This window comes from Mucor mucedo, assembly GCF_025094135.1.
Source record: "Mucor mucedo strain NRRL 3635 chromosome Unknown EV154scaffold_231, whole genome shotgun sequence".
Classification (NCBI taxonomy): Eukaryota; Fungi; Mucoromycota; class Mucoromycetes; order Mucorales; family Mucoraceae; genus Mucor; species Mucor mucedo.
The window spans coordinates 539-17,403 of record NW_026252515.1 but is presented as its reverse complement, the minus strand read 5'-3'; the positions used below and the strand labels follow the sequence as shown (position 1 = coordinate 17,403).

General features: G+C 38.1%; 10 protein-coding genes across 10 annotated transcripts; 6 read left to right on the top strand and 4 right to left on the bottom strand.

Moving 5' to 3' along the window:
• Positions 1-260: 260 nt before the first annotated feature.
• On the top strand, positions 261-2,262 carry EV154DRAFT_474672 (uncharacterized protein; the record flags this gene model as incomplete). Its single annotated transcript, XM_051597965.1, has 5 exons — positions 261-519; positions 595-839; positions 917-1,413; positions 1,612-2,117; positions 2,193-2,262. The coding sequence occupies exons 1-5, from the start codon at positions 338-340 to the stop codon at positions 2,260-2,262; spliced, it is 1,500 nt and encodes a 499-aa protein (XP_051450686.1). The 5' UTR covers positions 261-337.
• Positions 2,263-2,350: 88 nt separating this feature from the next.
• EV154DRAFT_531599 (serine/threonine-protein phosphatase PP-Z) lies at positions 2,351-3,910 on the top strand. Its single transcript, XM_051603845.1, has 3 exons — positions 2,351-2,937; positions 3,019-3,265; positions 3,342-3,910. The coding sequence occupies exons 1-3, from the start codon at positions 2,377-2,379 to the stop codon at positions 3,884-3,886; spliced, it is 1,353 nt and encodes a 450-aa protein (XP_051450685.1). The 5' UTR covers positions 2,351-2,376; the 3' UTR covers positions 3,887-3,910.
• Positions 3,911-4,074: 164 nt separating this feature from the next.
• EV154DRAFT_531597 (G subunit of NADH dehydrogenase) lies at positions 4,075-6,789 on the top strand. The gene is made up of 4 exons (XM_051603844.1): positions 4,075-4,276; positions 4,377-4,498; positions 4,570-4,591; positions 4,717-6,789. Exons 1-4 carry the CDS (start codon positions 4,204-4,206, stop codon positions 6,696-6,698), a joined length of 2,199 nt encoding a protein of 732 aa, XP_051450684.1. The 5' UTR covers positions 4,075-4,203; the 3' UTR covers positions 6,699-6,789.
• A 459-nt stretch (positions 6,790-7,248) lies between these two features.
• EV154DRAFT_531596 (uncharacterized protein) lies at positions 7,249-7,873 on the top strand. The gene has a single exon (XM_051603843.1). It carries the CDS (start codon positions 7,292-7,294, stop codon positions 7,757-7,759), a length of 468 nt encoding a protein of 155 aa, XP_051450683.1. The 5' UTR covers positions 7,249-7,291; the 3' UTR covers positions 7,760-7,873.
• A 128-nt stretch (positions 7,874-8,001) lies between these two features.
• EV154DRAFT_531594 (uncharacterized protein) lies at positions 8,002-9,945 on the bottom strand. The gene is made up of 10 exons (XM_051603842.1): positions 9,876-9,945; positions 9,624-9,796; positions 9,416-9,551; positions 8,985-9,317; positions 8,793-8,901; positions 8,668-8,719; positions 8,546-8,610; positions 8,408-8,471; positions 8,251-8,348; positions 8,002-8,189 (listed from the first exon to the last, which is right to left on the bottom strand). Exons 2-10 carry the CDS (start codon positions 9,752-9,754, stop codon positions 8,113-8,115), a joined length of 1,065 nt encoding a protein of 354 aa, XP_051450682.1. The 5' UTR covers positions 9,755-9,796; positions 9,876-9,945; the 3' UTR covers positions 8,002-8,112.
• On the bottom strand, positions 9,850-10,684 carry EV154DRAFT_531593 (uncharacterized protein). Its single transcript, XM_051603841.1, has 4 exons — positions 10,511-10,684; positions 10,188-10,448; positions 10,021-10,111; positions 9,850-9,951 (listed from the first exon to the last, which is right to left on the bottom strand). Exons 2-3 carry the CDS (start codon positions 10,443-10,445, stop codon positions 10,064-10,066), a joined length of 306 nt encoding a protein of 101 aa, XP_051450681.1. The 5' UTR covers positions 10,446-10,448; positions 10,511-10,684; the 3' UTR covers positions 9,850-9,951; positions 10,021-10,063.
• On the bottom strand, positions 10,536-11,814 carry EV154DRAFT_531588 (JAB1/Mov34/MPN/PAD-1 ubiquitin protease-domain-containing protein). The gene is made up of 6 exons (XM_051603840.1): positions 11,728-11,814; positions 11,620-11,655; positions 11,374-11,562; positions 11,249-11,291; positions 11,106-11,191; positions 10,536-11,031 (listed from the first exon to the last, which is right to left on the bottom strand). The coding sequence occupies exons 1-6, from the start codon at positions 11,797-11,799 to the stop codon at positions 10,618-10,620; spliced, it is 840 nt and encodes a 279-aa protein (XP_051450680.1). The 5' UTR covers positions 11,800-11,814; the 3' UTR covers positions 10,536-10,617.
• On the top strand, positions 11,815-12,812 carry EV154DRAFT_531586 (alpha-N-methyltransferase NTM1). The gene is made up of 2 exons (XM_051603839.1): positions 11,815-12,433; positions 12,498-12,812. Exons 1-2 carry the CDS (start codon positions 12,010-12,012, stop codon positions 12,740-12,742), a joined length of 669 nt encoding a protein of 222 aa, XP_051450679.1. The 5' UTR covers positions 11,815-12,009; the 3' UTR covers positions 12,743-12,812.
• Positions 12,802-13,714, bottom strand: EV154DRAFT_531583 (uncharacterized protein). The gene has a single exon (XM_051603838.1). It carries the CDS (start codon positions 13,264-13,266, stop codon positions 13,006-13,008), a length of 261 nt encoding a protein of 86 aa, XP_051450678.1. The 5' UTR covers positions 13,267-13,714; the 3' UTR covers positions 12,802-13,005.
• Positions 13,715-13,727: 13 nt separating this feature from the next.
• Positions 13,728-16,031, top strand: EV154DRAFT_140784 (kinase-like domain-containing protein). The gene is made up of 8 exons (XM_051594064.1): positions 13,728-14,278; positions 14,340-14,383; positions 14,451-14,511; positions 14,572-14,752; positions 14,810-14,976; positions 15,052-15,137; positions 15,209-15,616; positions 15,674-16,031. The coding sequence occupies exons 1-8, from the start codon at positions 13,993-13,995 to the stop codon at positions 15,836-15,838; spliced, it is 1,398 nt and encodes a 465-aa protein (XP_051450677.1). The 5' UTR covers positions 13,728-13,992; the 3' UTR covers positions 15,839-16,031.
• The last annotated feature ends 834 nt before the right edge of the window (positions 16,032-16,865 follow it).

The following is a 16,865-nucleotide window of genomic DNA, read 5'->3' as shown; positions in this document are numbered from 1 at the left end:
AACCTGGTGTCATTGTTCCACCCTTCTTATTTACGTCATATTTAATATACACACACACACGAGCAAGAAGACTAATATTCTGTAGAACACGCTACAGACACAGAAAAGGCCATCACGTGTGGTAGTTATAGATAAACCTACTACTACTGAACAATAATGTCATCTTATTGAAGTCGTTTCGTGACTATTTGTTGCGATTTTTCTTTTTTTTATTGGTTTCCCCGGGGCTAATTCCCCTCTCTTTCTTTTTTTCTTTTTCTGCAATATTAAAAAAGTTTATTTTTTTTAGTGCCGTTTTCATTTTTTTTTTTTTTTTTTTTTTGTAATCCCACACTCAATGAATGATACTTCAAGTGCGGATCGACACTCTTCAGACGATGATCTGTATGCAGCCCTCATGCTCTCCAATTTGCTGGACAATGAACAAGATGTAAAAGACCAACAAACTCAAATGGAACGACAACGAATCTCTTTACAAGCCGAACTCGACGAAGCCAACGACAGTAACGATGTGATATGGTACCATTTATTTTTCTTTCATTATTGGCTTTTTATGAAAAAAAAAAAAGAAGCACTAACCCTCTTTCTTTATAGGGTGCCTGCAGACAAACATCCTCAAATTGCACCTACCGAATTTGCAAACTTTTTAAAAACGCATGGCGCTGCCTCTTCCGCCAACCACAACAACAACGGCAACAATATTCGTCGACGTAAGTCCATTTTATCCCAAAGTATGTATGTCAAGTCAACCGACGACGGAGAGGATTTGAATAGAACGCTTTCCGAAAAGAAGCGCAATTTCCTTAAAAAAGTCATGACCGATAGTGATAAAAGAAGAGGTATATATATATAAAAAAAGTAACCCCAAAAAAACACGAGTTTTTTTTTTAATAACGTGTTCCACCTAACTCTGTAGACACGCACATATTTGATCGTAATTCCACGGCAAATGATGATTCAAGCACAATTTTGGCCTCTACAGCCAATTCGGATAAATCGTTACTTCGTAGATCTGCATTTTCTGCACGAGGTAGAAGCCGAAAAACAAATTCACCGTCCCTACAGAGAAGATCACTTTCGCAAAAGAGTCCGGGTGAAAAGAAACAAGCTTGGGATAAATCGGCTGGTATTGATCTTTACGATCAACCAGTCAATATGAGTGAATGGATCGATTTGGGAAAAGTGAGTTTGGAGTCTGATAATTCCCAGAGAGGCATTCTTACACGTGTGCATGATGCGGAGTCACAACTCTTGACCAACACCAACACAACCACCACCACCACCACCAATATTACATCTACTACTACTACATCTACTATTACATCTACACCTACATCTACCACCACTACCACTACTACTACTACTAAAAATAATTCGAATAATAATCCCACCAAACCATCAACATCACCACCAGTACAGAAAGCCGCCGTAAAAAATATACCAAAACCCGTGGTGAGTGTGAAAGAACCCACTAAGGCAACACCCAAACGACCAGCCATCTCTCGATCGGCGTCTGAAAATAGCGCCGTGGCAACCACTGCTGCAGCCACTGCAGTGACACGGATCAAACCCGAAAGGCGATCTTCCTGGTTGGGAGGGTTATTTCAGCAGGATAAAAAAAAGAAGGCGGGTTTAGCGGGCAATACCTCTCCATTATCCGGATTAGCTACTTTATTTTCGAAATCTTTATCAATTAAGGCAGCAGCAGCCGTGCCGGTGACACGGTCTCGTTCACCGTCACCACCTACGACGCCACCCCCACCTGCTACGCCCAACATTCAAGATAAAAAACCCAGCCGGCTGGAACAACGTACTCGATTCAACGCAAACCGATTACCGCTTCATGTAGAGCGTGCCATTTATAGATTATCGCACATGAAATTAGCGGATCCGAGACGACCTTTACGACAACAAGTGCTGATATCCAATCTAATGTTTTGGTACCTGTCTATACAGCAAGGGGATTTTCAACGACAAGAAGAGGAATGTCGTCTTGTAGATTTACCTTTACCGTTGGTTGTGAATAATACAGAACAACAAGAGACAATAAAGAAATCCAGTAAGATGATGACACGGTTCATTCATTCTGCCAAGAAACGTAAGAACGAGGTCAGTCAGTTTGTTCAACTCAATGAACCACACGTACCAAAAAAACAGACCAATGTCCAATTTAGCTTGGCTCCCATACCAAGTCATCATCATCCCGTATTGAATTTTGAAGAAGAGGATGATGTACCTTTAAGCAGGTACAAGAGCGGTTAAATAAAAGCGGGGCTTGGAATCCCAATATTTTTATTATTAGAATACTTTTTTTTTTTTCGTATTACACTCTCTTTTTTCTCTTTTTCTCTTCTTTTTTTTTTCTTTTCATCAACCATGGGTAATAATGTCTCTTCTTCAAAAAAGAGCGCAAAGAAGCGAGCAACAAAGAGCAAGAGTATGCCTCTACCTCCTCGTATTGAAGTAGATCATGAACATGCTAATAATACAGCGCATTCCGTGAATTCTATCTTGCTGACTTCCAAGAGTAACAAGAGCAATAATAACAATAACCAAAATACACTGGCACAACTGAATCCGGATTATCCCTTGTCCAGTAATAAAGAAAGCGTGGACCCCTTCCAAGGCAAAGTGGAAAACCCTCAACAACATAAATTACTCGCTACTTCTGATTTCTGGCCTCCTCAACAAGACGGAGGACAAGAGGATCATCAATTGACAGTAGGGTCTATGAACCAACTGACAGTGGGTTCGATGAACCAACTGACGGTCAACTCCATCTCGAGTGATTATTCTTCCACTACCAACATTGATGAATACATTAGCCGGTTATTGGAAGCAGGGTACGCTAGTAAAGTGTCTAAACAACTCTGCTTAAAGCATTCGGAAGTGACAGCCATTTGTAGAGCAGCCATGGATATATTTTTAAGTCAACCTGTATTGTAATATTCAAAGGGGACTACACCCATATCACCACCAACTTACCATACTTACTATCTATTTTTTTTTATTGTTTAGTCCTTATTAGAGTTATCACCACCTGTCAAGGTCGTGGGTGATACGCATGGACAATATACCGACCTGATCCGACTATTTGAAATGGGAGGATTTCCACCCAGTTCCAATTATCTGTTCTTGGGTGATTATGTCGACCGAGGTAAACAAAGTTTGGAGAACATGCTCTTGTTATTTTGTTACAAGATCAAATACCCCGAGAATTTCTTTCTCTTAAGAGGCAATCATGAATGTGCCAATGTAACCAAAGGTAAATTCTTTTTTACTATTGTTAGTAGGATACCACGTTTTTCTTATAAATTAAATTTTATTTTTTTATTTTATAGTGTATGGGTTCTATGATGAATGCAAGCGTCGTCTCAGTCCCAAAATGTGGCGTACATTTGTGGATGTCTTTAATACCCTACCCATTGCCGGTTTAGTGGCTGGTAAGATATTTTGTGTGCATGGTGGATTATCACCTTCTTTACATGATATGGATGAAATTCGTCAGATCCAAAGACCTACGGATGTACCTGATTATGGTCTACTGAATGATTTGCTCTGGTCCGACCCTGCGGATGTGGAAGATTGGGAGGATAATGAACGTGGTGTCTCCTACGTCTTTGGTAAGAAAGTGATTAATGAATTCTTGACGAAATTCGACCTGGAACTCGTTTGTCGAGCTCACATGGTGGTCGAAGACGGGTATGAATTCTTTGCCGATCGTTCCCTCGTTACCGTCTTTTCCGCACCGAATTATTGTGGCGAGTTTGATAATTTTGGGGCCATCATGAACGTCAATGAAGAATTATTATGTAGTTTTGAATTATTAACTCCCGCTGATCATCCGCTTGCCAAAGAACGATTAAAGCAAACAAAGAAGAAATAAAATAAAAAAGAAGTAAAAAAAAAATATGATTACGTCACAGTTTTTTTATTTATTTATTTTGTGTGTGTTGTGTGCGTGTGTTTGTTGCTATGCTGTGTCTGTGTATTGAAACTCCGTTGTGTGATGTGTGTGTAGTAGTGTGTGGGGAGGGAGGGGCAAGGGTTGGAGCCAAACCAAAAAAAAAAAAAAAAAAAATTGACTGCACTTGAAAAAAAATTCATTAAAGCTTTTATTTTTTTTGGGCCCTCCCACCCCCGCCCTTCCCTCTCTTTTTCCTAATAAAAAAAACCCCCCCACTCCTAATAATTAAAAAAGTCATGTTGCGCGTCATTAACAAGACCAGCGTAGCAGCAGCACGTAGAACTCAACAAGCCATTCTTCAAACTGGAGGTAACCCTTATCCTTTTACATTGATAGAAAATACACCCCAGCTTATTTTTCCGTTTGTTTATTTTTTTTTATAATTTTTTTTTTTTTTTATGATTATTAGCTCGTGCATTCACCGCATCCACCAATGTCAAGGAAGAAGTCGAAGTTTTTATTGACGGTAAATCTGTCTTTGTCGAACAAGGTTCTGCCTTGATTCAAGCCTGTGAAAAGGCTGGTGCTGATGTAATTCTTTAACATTTATACCTATTTGGAATGACGACCCTAAACTAAATTTTTTTATTTTTTGCTTGTAGATTCCCCGTTTCTGTTATCATGGTACGATAGAATCAACTACACCATTTTTTTTTTTAAAAAAAAACAATAAGATAGAGAGAGAGAAAACACCTTAAGAGAGAGACACAGCATTGACACATACATTTTTTTTTCTTTTTTAAAAATAGAGCGTCTTGCCGTTGCTGGTAACTGTCGTATGTGTCTTGTTGAAGTTGAACGTGCACCCAAGCCTGTTGCATCTTGTGCATATCCCGTCATGCCCGGTATGAAGGTCAAGACCAACAGTCCTTTAGTACATAAGGCACGTGAAGGAGTGATGGAATTTTTGCTTTACAACCATCCTTTAGATTGTCCTATTTGTGACCAAGGTGGTGAATGTGATTTACAAGATCAAAGTATGCGTTACGGTTCTGACCGTGGTAGATTTTCCGAGCCCATGGGTAAACGTGCTGTTGAAGAAAAGAACTTTGGTCCTCTTATCAATACCGAAATGACTCGTTGTATTCAATGTACTCGTTGTGTACGTTTTGCTAACGAAATCGCTGGTGCTACCGAATTAGGTACCAGTGGTCGTGGTAATGACATGCAAATCTCGACTTATATTGAAAAGACCATCGATTCCGAAATGTCAGGTAACGTCATTGACTTGTGTCCTGTGGGTGCTCTCACCTCCAAGCCTTACAATATGAAGTCAAGACCTTGGGAATTGAAAAAGTTTGAAACTGTCGATGTGTCTGATGCCATTGGCTCCAATATTCGTTTGGATACCCGTGGTGTTGAAGTCATGCGTATCTTGCCCCGTTTAAACGAAGAAATCAATGAAGAATGGATCTCAGATAAGACTCGTTTCTTTTATGATGGTCTCAAGGTCCAACGTTTAACCACTCCTCTTATCCGTGATGGTGATCGTTTCGTTCCTTCCTCTTGGGAAGATGCTCTTAAGCGTGTCGGTCAAGAAATGGCCAATACCTCTGGTAATGCTGCCAAGGCTGTTGCTGGTCATCTTGCTGATGCTGAATCCATGGTTGCCTTGAAGGATTTGATGAACCGTATGGGTTCCGATAATTTGGCTTTGGATGCTCCTAACGGTTCCAAGCCTCTTGCCATTAATGCTGATTTCCGTGCCAACTATAGTTTGAACTCTACTATTGCCGGTGCTGAGGAAGCTGATGTTGTCTTGATTGTGGGTTCCAACCCTCGTCATGAAGCTCCCATCTTGAACACACGTCTTCGTAAGGCTTGGATTCATAACGGTCAAGACCTTGGTTTGATTGGTCAACCCGATGATTTGAACTACGAGTATGCTCATATTGGTGAACAATCCAATGATATCGAAAAGATCTTGGATGGATCTCATCCTTTTGCTAAACGTCTTGCCGAAGCCAAGAAGCCCATGATCATTGTGGGATCTAGTGTGATTGAGAATGCCAAGGATAGTGAATACTTGATGGCCAAGGTCGCCGAATTATCTCAAAAGTTCAACAAGACCTTGTTCCAAGAAGGATGGAATGGTGTTAATGTGTTGCAACGTGCCGCTGGTCGTACTGCTGCCTATGAGGTTGGTTTTGTCCCTACCAGTCAAGCTGCATCTGATGCCGATGTCAAGTTCCTCTATCTTTTGAATGCTGATGAAGTGACTGCTCAAGATATTCCCAAGGATGCCTTTGTTGTCTATCAAGGACATCATGGTGATGTGGGAGCACAATATGCCGATGTTATTTTACCCGGTAGTGCATTTACTGAAAAGAATGCTACATTTGTGAATACAGAAGGTCGTACTCAAATTACACGTGCTGGTGTCAACCCTCCTGCTGCTGCTCGTGAGGATTGGAAGATCATTCGTGCTTTATCTGAAGTGGCTGGTCATACCCTTCCTTATGATGATCTCTCTTCTGTTCGTAGTCGTCTTTCGGATATCAGTCCTGCCTTGACACGTTATGATGTGATTGAACAACCTTCTATTCACCAATTGGGTCTTCGTGCTCAACCTACACTTGCTGGTCATACCGAAGAGGTTTTGACTTCCGTCATCAAGAACTTTTACCGCACAGATCCTATCTCACGTGCTTCCAGTACCATGGCCAAGTGTACCAAGGCTTGGGTTGCTGGTAAAGATGTCGAGACAGAGTTAAAGAGTGTTTCCGCTTAGATTTAATTTTTTTTTTTTTTTTAAACGTTCACTTACCTATTATTAAAAAAAAAAAAAAAAAAAAAGAAAAAAATTTACAAAAAAAAAAAAAAAAGCTTCTTTTTTTTTTTTTTATGCAGGGAAAAATGAGTTAATAGCTTCTTTGACATTACCATGGTTACGGTTGTATATAGAAACCTTCTCCTCCTCCCCCTCTTTTTTTTTTCATGTTTGGGAGAGTGATGGTTAAAACGTAAATTTTTATGTTTTCTATAGAGTTCTATCAATTATTAATTTAAAAATGGGGGGGAGACCAAGGGGGTTATAATGTAAAAATCGAACGATTTGGGGGGTGGTGGGACACACACACACATCTTATTTTTTTCTTTTGTTTCCCCTTTTTTACTTTATATAACTAAATTCAATTATCCTTCTCCCCAAATCAAGTATTATTATACGACATTCCCCTTTTTTATCATATTAGGGGTTCGTGAAAATGTAAAAAAACCGAGTGTTGTCATTTGGATAAAAACCCCATTTTTTCTTTTGAGTGTACAACTTATTCTTTCTTTTCTCTCTCTCTCTCTTTTTATTACCTATATATATATAAAAACATGTTTACTTATTTCGAAGAATGGTTGGATCCCACATTAAAAATGGAAGCGGTGGATTTAAGCAGTTTATTTCCATTAGATTTTTTATATCCAGAAGGAGATGAATTGACTAGTTCTTCACCTTGTTCCAGTAGCGGTACATTTTCATCCTGTTCTTCTTCTGGTTCAACTACACCCGAATTCGAACCATTCGTGCTTTTGGATCTTCCCCATACATTTGTCTTTCCTGAAAAGCAAAAACCCTTTGGCTGTCACATTTGTTCCAGGTCTTTTGCCCGTAAACACGATCTTCACCGTCACATTCGAGTACATACAGGTGCTAAACCCTATTCGTGTTTAAGTTGTGCTAAATCTTTTGCTCGTACAGATGCTCTTAAGCGTCATTTACGTATGGAGGAACATTGCAGAACAAGTCCAGTCATACAAGCCATGAAAGATGCTGGCAATAGACGCTATAGGAATTTATAGACCTCTTAAATTCTCTCTTTCAACCCACATACACACACACACACCAAATTTCCCCCCTTCCCTTTCCCTTTCTTTATAACATTTTACGCATTTTTACGTTTTTTTTTTTTTTTTTTTACCTACTCTCTTTATCCTTATTGTACCTTAATTTAGTCTTTATACCGCACTTTTTTTTTTTCTTTTTTTTTTTTTTTTATGCACTAGTATTTTCTCTCTCTTTTTATTATATATATATATATTATGCCCTATTATATTTTATGTTTATTTTTTTTAAAAAAAAGCCATAGTTGTTATATAAGCGCGCTTTTTTCTCTCTCTTTTTTTTTTTTTTTTTTTGATCATTAAATGTTTTGTTACATAAACAGTTCCACTTGAATGGGTCCATAAGGTTCTGTTTGATGAGGACGAAGCATGTGTTTCGATGCTAATTCTATAAAGAGAAAAAGATAAATATTTTTTCCTATTGTTTGAATTTTTTTTTTTTTTTTTACCAAGTAAGGAATAAAAGCACTGAGAAGCTTTCGATCGATCTTTAGACATGATGAGGTCTGTCACCGTAAATCCATTTTCCAACCACATCCTAAGCTCTCTTTGTTTCTTTTTCAATCAATGAAAAAGGTACTGTTTGGAAAAAAAAAAGTCACTTACTGCAGAAAGAGGTTTTCCTCCAATAAATTATCGAATGCATCAGTTTGAAATCCATCATCATTATCTTAAAAAGGAAGAATTAAAAAAAAAAAAAAATTTTTAAAAAAAAAAGAAGATGTGCGTGCACGCATGAGTTACCAAAGTAGTCAAAGTCATCGACAAAACCAAATGAAGGCATCTCCCGATATGATTTTGCATCTTGCCTATTGTGGAAATTAGCCCTTTTTTTGCTGTGCGTTTATTTTATTTTATTATAGTACATGTCCATATCACCCAAATCAAGGTTATGCATATCAGGAGTATTTGTCAGATCTATAGTATTATACACAAACCAATCATTATTTTTTTTAAAAAAAATTGTCTCACTAAGTAATATTTGATATACCTGAGGAGGTACGTAATTGGATACCACTGCTATTATGATGAGAGGAGGACGCAATACTAGGTTGATAAGAATCCGCTCTTCTCATCTTTTCCATGTATCCAAATTCGGACTAAAAAATGCATAACTTTTTGTGTTAAAATGCATAATTCAACAATAATAACAACAACAAAAAAAAAGTGCCCTTCATCTAACCTCTGACATGGGTGTTGTGGGGAAAATAAATCGATTTCTTTTGATTGTAAAAAATGCGAATTCTTCTGTGACTCCTGACAATCCGATCTTCTTATTCTTTTGAAAAGGGTTAAATGCGATAGAAGGAAGAACAAGAACATTTTCCTGCTTCTTTTTCTTTTCTTGTTGCTTGTTCTTTAAGATCAAGTGTTCGGTGTTCCCATAGAGTTCCCAGGGAAGCACCGTGTCTTCACGACTTTCTAACATCATACGTCGTACCTTGCGTGGCGTTATTCTCGTTTCTTCTTCTTCTTCTTCTTCCGCAGCGGATTCTTCAAAGATTAAAGATGGTACCTAATTTTAACGGTTACATATATTTTTGGTATAATTTATATTTTTTTTTTTTTTTGATCAGGAGTTTTTAATTGAGTAAGCTTCCCCTTGTACTTTACATCGGCGGTATTTAACGTATTTGGAAATACATCACTTTTCCGATTATTCTCAATAGGTGAAGATCCTCCTTTGGAAATGAATGTTGTCAATTCTTCTTGTGGGAAAATATGATTATCGTCGTTTGCATTTAGGTCCCTAACCCGCCGCAAGCGAAAAAAAAAATTAAAGTTAATATAGAATGATGCATCTTTCTTTTTTTATTCGTACATGTCTCCAAATCCGAAATCAACGACTTCCGTAATAGAAGCCTCCTCCCTTTCTCCGTCGTCGTGAAGTAAGATTTCGGGTAAAATATCAGATCCCATCATCATTAGATTATCTCCTAAACTATCCCCCATTCCTACTTCTTCTTCTTCATGATAGATATCTGCACGCCCAATCTATTTTGTGTCTTTGTAAGGCCTTTCTTTTCACGCTTTCTCTCTCCATGTACTTTTTTTTTTTCTTTTTTTTACTTACCAGGTTTGAAAACGGTGTATTAGCTGCCTGAAATTCAATCAAGTCATCTATATCTGGTAACGTAATATATTTCGAGCTTTTTTTTGTTTGTTTGATGGCATCTCAGCTTTCCATCACACAGATAAAACATTTTCCTTTTATTTACCTGATCATGGGCTTCTTCAAATCAATATGCTCCGTGCCTGCATTTAAAGCCAGACATGACTGTAGTTGTGTATACAGTTGAAGTGAATCCTCTACAAACATCAATAGTGAATATAAATAAAAAAAAACCATCCTATTATATGTTTGTGTGTCTTTTGTTGGTAATACCGTATAAGAAGAATGTCTTTTTCTGCATGATAGTGGATACCCCGTGTAACAAGTAAGCCATTGTTTTAAGCAGCATAGCATCTTGTGTATACATCCACTGACTATGTGTGTGGGGAAAAGGGTTAAAAGAGAGAGAGAGAGAGACATGTGGTCAACCCTATAAAACAGAATGCATTTACCAGAGCCTTGGAATATCATACAGCAGTACCGTACGCTTGGATAAATGCCTATGTTTACCACGAGTACACGTCGCTGCATTCCTGTAGATAAATTTAGAGTGTTATTACCAATTTTCTGGGTCATCCCCCCCCCCACAACTTTCCATGCAATCTGCAAATAAGCGTTCTCAGTTGAACTTTCCGACAAGTTCATTCCTCTTTTTTATTAATGAATGAAAAAAGATTGAAGAATTTTTTTAAAAAAAAAAAAATTAAAGTTGTTCCAGCTCTATCAAATCCTGAGATGACGTGGTTGACAACAAGTGTTGAATCTCTTTATCAAGTGCAATAGCTTTTAAATCCAGTGCATGTGTAGCAGGTATCACCATTTGATCGATGAGACTGGTCGTTAATTGACCATACACGCCCGCGTTATATAACTGGGTCATCACATTCGGTAAAGATTTCTCTTGTTGATCACTTTTTGCAAATCGTAAATCGTACCTGATATGACCATTGGATGCTATATACTCCTTCTTGTGTTCCTCATGCATATGTTGTGGTAATTTAGCATAGAGGTCGTGCAAGATTGAGGGTGTGGGTACAATGAGTAAAGGAATGTTCAATTTTGTAGGTGTGCCGTTTTTTTCTTCGGATTGAAAGCATGTAATCTGCAACTTTTCTGTCTATTGAATATTTAAAAAACAGTTTTAGGAAAAAGACTCATATCTTGTAAGGTTTCTTTCTTTTTTATATATACATTGTCTGTGTGAGAGTCAAAACAAGATACAATGATCCCAAAGAATCGATCATCCATCATTTGCTGTGATAACTGTGTCCTAACATCTGCTTTATGATTAGCACGGTGGATCTCTAGTCTAAAAAAAAATGCTACTACTTTACCGACATGCGATGGAAAGACAGTGATATGGGGATGACTATGATACTATGACTTTTTAATGAGAAAAAATCCATATGTTGTGTGTGTGTGTGTGTATGCTCACACACACGCAAATATATCGACTTACCCAGCCAATGACGCCCATGGGAGTACCTGTACTTTCACTAAACTCTTCCGCTTCCAATACAGCGAGATGTAAACACTCAGGAGCGATTTCCACACGGTCTTTGCGTTTATCGATCCGAGTGAGAAAAGAAATATGCTTTACCTGAGCTACTTCTTTTGATGGGTTGTAAGGGTTCTTGCTCGGTATTGTCTATGATATCTTTTTAAGAAAAAGAGAATATGCTGTTGTCTAACAGATATACTTTACTTCCCAGTAACCAATCAACATGCCAATGATCTCTTCCTACAGGTAAATATATATATTGTCAATCTCTTTTTTTTTTTCGTTCGTTGCTATGCACCATTATAAGCTTACATTCTCGGTAGAATAAGCATGAGAGAGGATCAAATGGTAGATATTTGCAGGAAGATTAACTTGATTCAACATTAGTAGAAAAGAGAACAAAAGGGGGGAGAGTGCTCTCCGTTTTAAATGACCGCTTTATACAGTTTGAAGAAAAAAAATATTTTTTTTTCCACTATTTTTGTCGCTAGTCAACCTGTATACAAATGTCCAGCACAGTAAGTCATTCATTGCATACAAGACCTAAAAGAAGGGTTTTCTCAATTGTAAAGTCAGGAAGAACAAGCTGCCTTGATGAAGCAACCCGAGTGGTACATCAAGGCTCAGGATTACTGGAACGGTGTGACACCCACGGTCGATGGCATGTTGGGAGGTTTTTCTGTGGTTGATCCTGTGGATGTCAAGGGTTCACTTAAGTTTATTGATGAATTTATTCATGGACCTCAAGCGGTGTTGACGGATGGGTATGCGTGTGATTGTGGAGCCGGGATTGGCAGAGTCACCAAAAACTTTTTACTCCAAGTGCCGTTCCAAAAGGTAGACCTTGTAGAGCAAGCGCAAGTCTTTTGTGAACAGGCTGAAAAGGAATATTTGGTAGAGGAGATCAAAGAGGGTAAGGTGGGACAAGTGATCTGTCAAGGCTTACAGGATTTTCAACCACAGAAAGGCAAATATGATTTAATTTGGTGCCAATGGGTTTTAGGCCATTTGACCGACGGTAAGCGTCACCCCTCTTTAAAAAAAAGATATGGATGTGTATATTTAATATGACTCTTTAAAAGACCACTTGGTGGCGTTCTTTAAGCGTTGTGCAGAAGGATTAAAAGAAAATGGCTTGATTGGTGTCAAGGAGAATAATGCATCTGGTCAAGCCCTTGTGGATGATGAGGATAGTAGTATCACACGACCCAACGATGAACTGAAACGTTTATTCAAAAAAGCCGGATTAACTTTAATCAAGGAAGATTTACAACGTGGATTACCCCAAGGTTTATTTCCTGTTAGAATGTACATGCTTAAAAAATAAAAAAATTTATTTCATCTTTATGGTGGTAGCAGCACTAGAACTACTACTTCCATCTGATGATCGAATTGAATCTGTTGGTGTAGATTCGTGTGATTTTACAAGTGTTAAAGTATGTGTGGCCACGCGTTCTTGTTGCCTGGGGTCGTGAGTGATCCAGATACATGTTCTTGACTTGAGGTACTTTTCCACTAGCAGAACAGACTCGGGATCGAGTGCCGACGTGGGTTCTACTTATTTGTTAGTGTCTTTTTATAATTCCGTTTTCATTCTTGTTTACACTCACCGTCAAGTAAAAGGACATCAGGGTTGAGTGAGACAGCTACAGCTAAAGCAGCCCGTTGCATTTCACCACCCGACAGGTTAGACCATTTCTCATGAAAGTGGGACTCTGATAGATTCCATTGGACGCCAATCTCGATAGGATTTCCAAATTTTTTATTTTTCTGACTAGCGTATTTTGTAACGAGGTTGAATAGATCGAGTGGTGTTCCAGGATGAACAGCAGGACGTTGAGGTACGTACATGACATGGGAACGCCAAGATGGTATAGAGTAATCCCTAACATCCTTATCATTTAATGTGCTGTAACCATTATTATAAGGTACCAGTTCAGCAATACATTTCAATAAGGTGGTTTTACTATTTAAAAAAAAAATGTTTAATTTGTACTACAGTTAAAATTCCTTCTTTTGAGTGTTACCCAACTCCACTTGGACCACGCATCACAAGCGTATCTCCTTTTTCTAATTCGAAACTGATGTCTCTGAATAACCAACGACCGTCAGGCAATTGCATTGATATATCATGTGCTTTAAACATTATTTTCAGAAAAAGAAAAGAAAGAAGAACGTTTTTTTTATTTGTTGATCTCTCTCTAATTTCTCTCCGTTTTATTAAATATCCGTAATAGAAAGGGATGTGACGTCGTCAATTATGGTTTAAGGAGGGCTTTATTACTGCCCTTTCCATGTGTCTTGCAGAGAGAGAGAGAGTAAACGGGGAATCATCAAAGAAAAATAAAAAATAAAAAAGTGTGACTCTTTTAAGCCAGCTCACACAACTCTTTATTTATTACTGGCTAGCTCTCTCTCTCTTATTTTTTTTTTCTCCTTTCAAAAAAAAAAAGTCTATATACATCCGAGAAAGACCTTGGGGGAATCACATCCATTTAACAGACAAAAAGTTTTACTGTTAGTTAAAATAAAATAAAAAAAAAAAAAAAAATACATATAAAAAAAAAAGGACTCTAAATGACGACGAGTACAAGAGAGGATTGGAAGAAGGATTTCTATAAAAATGGCATGCCTAATGAAGTGATTGTGATAGAGGATACACCACCACCTAGTACAACACCAGTCAATAACACGCCTTACCGTGTTCAACAAAGTATACCTTATTTACTAGGTCCCCCCGCTTCTTCTACACGCTCCAAACGTATCCGAGAGAGTCCTCCTCCTTCTTTCTTGGCTCCTCCACCTCCACCTCCCCCTTCCAACAATACCACCACCTCTGCGGTGAAAAGGAGAAAAAAAGATGGTATTAAACCCTTTTTATGATTTATTATCTTTCTCTACCCTTTCTAACTCTTCTTTCTCAGTGGTTATCAAGAGACCTTCCACTGCCGTTATACCATTACCCACCGTAAGCGCATTTTTTATTTTATTTTTTCTGCTCTTTACAACTCACACCTCTTTTTATTATTAAATAGTCGTGTGATGATAAAGATGGTCATTATATCATTAAGCCGAACGAATCACTGACACCACGCTGTAAAGTATTTATAATGTTGTGTGTATGTAATAGATACTAACCTTGCAGAACGGAAACAGATAAAATGATGAAACTATTAGGCCAAGGTACTTTTGGTAAAGTTGTCGAGTGTTATGATCGAGTGAAACGTACTTATTGTGCCATAAAAATCATTCGAGCCATTCCTAAATATCGAGACGCCAGTAAAATAGAAATTAGGGTACTTAACAGTCTAAAAGAACATGACCCTATCAACCTCAAGTAAGTCTATTATATATATATTTATATAACAGTAAACTAAACCAAGGAGAACTATAGTAAATGCATACATTTAATAGAATGGTTTGACTACTGTAATCATATATGCATGGTGTTTGAATTGCTGGGTCAATCCGTCTTTGACTTTTTAAAAGCCAATGAATTTAGACCCTTTCCCATTCACCATATTCAACAATTTGCAAAACAATTACTTACCAGTGTTGCATGTAAGAGTTGTCTGTGCCTGTCTTTTTTGTCTGTAGTACTGACAATTCCCCCCCCCTTTTTTTTTTATCCTGTAGTCGTACATGAATTAAAGCTTATTCACACCGACCTGAAACCTGAAAATATCCTGCTGGTGGACAGTCAAAGCGTCGAAGCGGGCAATGTAAAAAAAAAGTAGCAGATATTTTGAAAAGGAATTCATGGAATACTAACCTTTATATATATGAACTATAGATGCCTGGTGTAGACCCTAAATCTAGAATACTGCAGAACACGGACATTCGGTTGATTGACTTTGGTTCAGCCACATTTGAACAGGACTATCACTCGACAGTGGTATGTACGCGTCATTATCGAGCGCCAGAGATCATTCTAGGGTTGGGCTGGTCCTATCCTTGTGATATATGGTCAATTGGCTGTATCCTAGTTGAATTTCTGACGGGTGATGCATTATTTCAAACCCATGATAATCTAGAACATTTGGCCATGATGGTAGTGGTGCTGGGAAAAATACCCGCTAAATTAATTAAAGCCGCCAATCGGGATGCACAAAAGTTTTTTAAGGATGGCAAGTTGAAATACCCTGATGTCGATACCACCAAACAAAGCAAAAAATACGTTCGCGCATTGAAGCTACTCAAGGTGAGTTTTTTTTATTTATAACAACCCAATAGCCCTACTCATCTCCTTCTCTTTCAGCACATCATCAACCCTCAAACAAACGCAAGGTATCAATTCCTCGACCTCTTATCTAAAATGCTCGTTTACGATCCAGCACTTCGTATCACCGCACGAGAAGCATTAAGGCATCCCTTCTTCATGATCAATTTTGACAGTCTAGGTCAAGAAATAGCCGAAAACTAAAAAAAAAAAAAAAAATGTACACCTTCTTTTTTTTCATATTATCCCCTCTTTCTTTTTTAGAAGAAAAACTAATAATTGCCTCACTGATAAAAAAAAAAAATCTACCAGAACAGCCAGTAGAATAAAAAAAAAAAAAGAAGAAAAAAAAAATAGAAAGAGGCCAAACAGTTTTTTTTTTTTATTTTTTTATTTATTCATCTAATTCACCTAAATGCTGTGCCAACTCCAGATTTTTACTATAAAGCAAAAGCACTTCACTTTCAAGCACACCAATCTTATCTTGTAATTTATCCATGGCTTCTTGACTTTTGGTTTGATGCACCTCTAAACATGCTTGCACCTGTTTCAATCGATCTTCTTCCTTTTGGCTTCTCTTTACATCTTGTTCATGCTGACGTTCTAAATCTTCTACTTCTGTTTGTAGTTCCACCAATTGCCCAGAGAGTGTACGTAGTTCTCGCGATATCTGCACTTGATACGTATCACTGATCTTTTTATGTTCCCTTGTCAGTTGTATTTTCATTTCGTCAAGTCGGGTATTCAATTCTAATTGCATGCGTTGATCTCCTTGTTTCTTTAATTGTTCCATAGCACGTTGACTCTTTACAAGTTCCTGTCCCATCTTGGCCAATTCACCATCTTTTTCCGCCACCGTGCGTCTAAGGGCCTGTTCCATCTCGGCCGATTGAGCCTGACGTTTTTGAACGGCTGCCTTGAGCGCCACTTCAGCCGCTGAGGTCTGTGCCAAAGCTAATTTTGTTTTGAATGCGGTGGTTTCCGCTGCATGGTGTACACGTTGTACCTCGGCTTCTAATTCGACTTGTTCAATGCGAGTTTCTGCCTCACGTAACAAACCCCTCAGTGCCATATTTTGAAAATCATCTTCATCCTCCTCGGTATCAAACGCACGTAAATCTTGCTCTAAACGTTCGGCCTTTTCGGCATGTCGTTCTCGGTCGGATTTGACTCCCTCTAGTTCTTCCATCATCACTTCCATCTCTTGTCTTACGTCGTCCAACAGGCTCTC

What these genes read in the sequence shown, in the direction of transcription:
- EV154DRAFT_531583 (XM_051603838.1), bottom strand. Translation starts at nt 13,266, where the DNA reads ATGTACGTACCTCAACGTCCTGCTGTTCATCCTGGAACACCACTCGAT.
- EV154DRAFT_531596 (XM_051603843.1), top strand. Translation starts at nt 7,292, where the DNA reads ATGTTTACTTATTTCGAAGAATGGTTGGATCCCACATTAAAAATGGAA.
- EV154DRAFT_531588 (XM_051603840.1), bottom strand. Translation starts at nt 11,799, where the DNA reads ATGTTGAATCAAGTTAATCTTCCTGCAAATATCTACCATTTGATCCTC. An exon ending in TGTTGATTGGTTACTGGGAA is followed by an intron (nt 11,563 to 11,619) that starts GTAAAGTATATC and finishes AAGATATCATAG; the next exon opens with ACAATACCGAGCAAGAACCC. An exon ending in CCATGGGCGTCATTGGCTGG is followed by an intron (nt 11,292 to 11,373) that starts GTAAGTCGATAT and finishes AAAAAGTCATAG; the next exon opens with TATCATAGTCATCCCCATAT.
- EV154DRAFT_531593 (XM_051603841.1), bottom strand. Translation starts at nt 10,445, where the DNA reads ATGCAGCGACGTGTACTCGTGGTAAACATAGGCATTTATCCAAGCGTA. An exon ending in AAAGACATTCTTCTTATACG is followed by an intron (nt 10,112 to 10,187) that starts GTATTACCAACA and finishes TGATGTTTGTAG; the next exon opens with AGGATTCACTTCAACTGTAT.
- EV154DRAFT_531599 (XM_051603845.1), top strand. Translation starts at nt 2,377, where the DNA reads ATGGGTAATAATGTCTCTTCTTCAAAAAAGAGCGCAAAGAAGCGAGCA. An exon ending in ATATATTTTTAAGTCAACCT is followed by an intron (nt 2,938 to 3,018) that starts GTATTGTAATAT and finishes TTTATTGTTTAG; the next exon opens with TCCTTATTAGAGTTATCACC. An exon ending in ATGTGCCAATGTAACCAAAG is followed by an intron (nt 3,266 to 3,341) that starts GTAAATTCTTTT and finishes TTTATTTTATAG; the next exon opens with TGTATGGGTTCTATGATGAA.
- EV154DRAFT_531586 (XM_051603839.1), top strand. Translation starts at nt 12,010, where the DNA reads ATGAAGCAACCCGAGTGGTACATCAAGGCTCAGGATTACTGGAACGGT. An exon ending in TTTAGGCCATTTGACCGACG is followed by an intron (nt 12,434 to 12,497) that starts GTAAGCGTCACC and finishes ACTCTTTAAAAG; the next exon opens with ACCACTTGGTGGCGTTCTTT.
- EV154DRAFT_140784 (XM_051594064.1), top strand. Translation starts at nt 13,993, where the DNA reads ATGACGACGAGTACAAGAGAGGATTGGAAGAAGGATTTCTATAAAAAT. An exon ending in ATTACTTACCAGTGTTGCAT is followed by an intron (nt 14,977 to 15,051) that starts GTAAGAGTTGTC and finishes TTTATCCTGTAG; the next exon opens with TCGTACATGAATTAAAGCTT. An exon ending in AAAGCGTCGAAGCGGGCAAT is followed by an intron (nt 15,138 to 15,208) that starts GTAAAAAAAAAG and finishes TATGAACTATAG; the next exon opens with ATGCCTGGTGTAGACCCTAA.
- EV154DRAFT_531597 (XM_051603844.1), top strand. Translation starts at nt 4,204, where the DNA reads ATGTTGCGCGTCATTAACAAGACCAGCGTAGCAGCAGCACGTAGAACT. An exon ending in GTGAAAAGGCTGGTGCTGAT is followed by an intron (nt 4,499 to 4,569) that starts GTAATTCTTTAA and finishes TTTTGCTTGTAG; the next exon opens with ATTCCCCGTTTCTGTTATCA. An exon ending in TCCCCGTTTCTGTTATCATG is followed by an intron (nt 4,592 to 4,716) that starts GTACGATAGAAT and finishes TTTTAAAAATAG; the next exon opens with AGCGTCTTGCCGTTGCTGGT.
- EV154DRAFT_531594 (XM_051603842.1), bottom strand. Translation starts at nt 9,754, where the DNA reads ATGGGGGATAGTTTAGGAGATAATCTAATGATGATGGGATCTGATATT. An exon ending in ATACGTTAAATACCGCCGAT is followed by an intron (nt 9,318 to 9,415) that starts GTAAAGTACAAG and finishes CGTTAAAATTAG; the next exon opens with GTACCATCTTTAATCTTTGA. An exon ending in GTGCTTTTATTCCTTACTTG is followed by an intron (nt 8,190 to 8,250) that starts GTAAAAAAAAAA and finishes TTCTCTTTATAG; the next exon opens with AATTAGCATCGAAACACATG.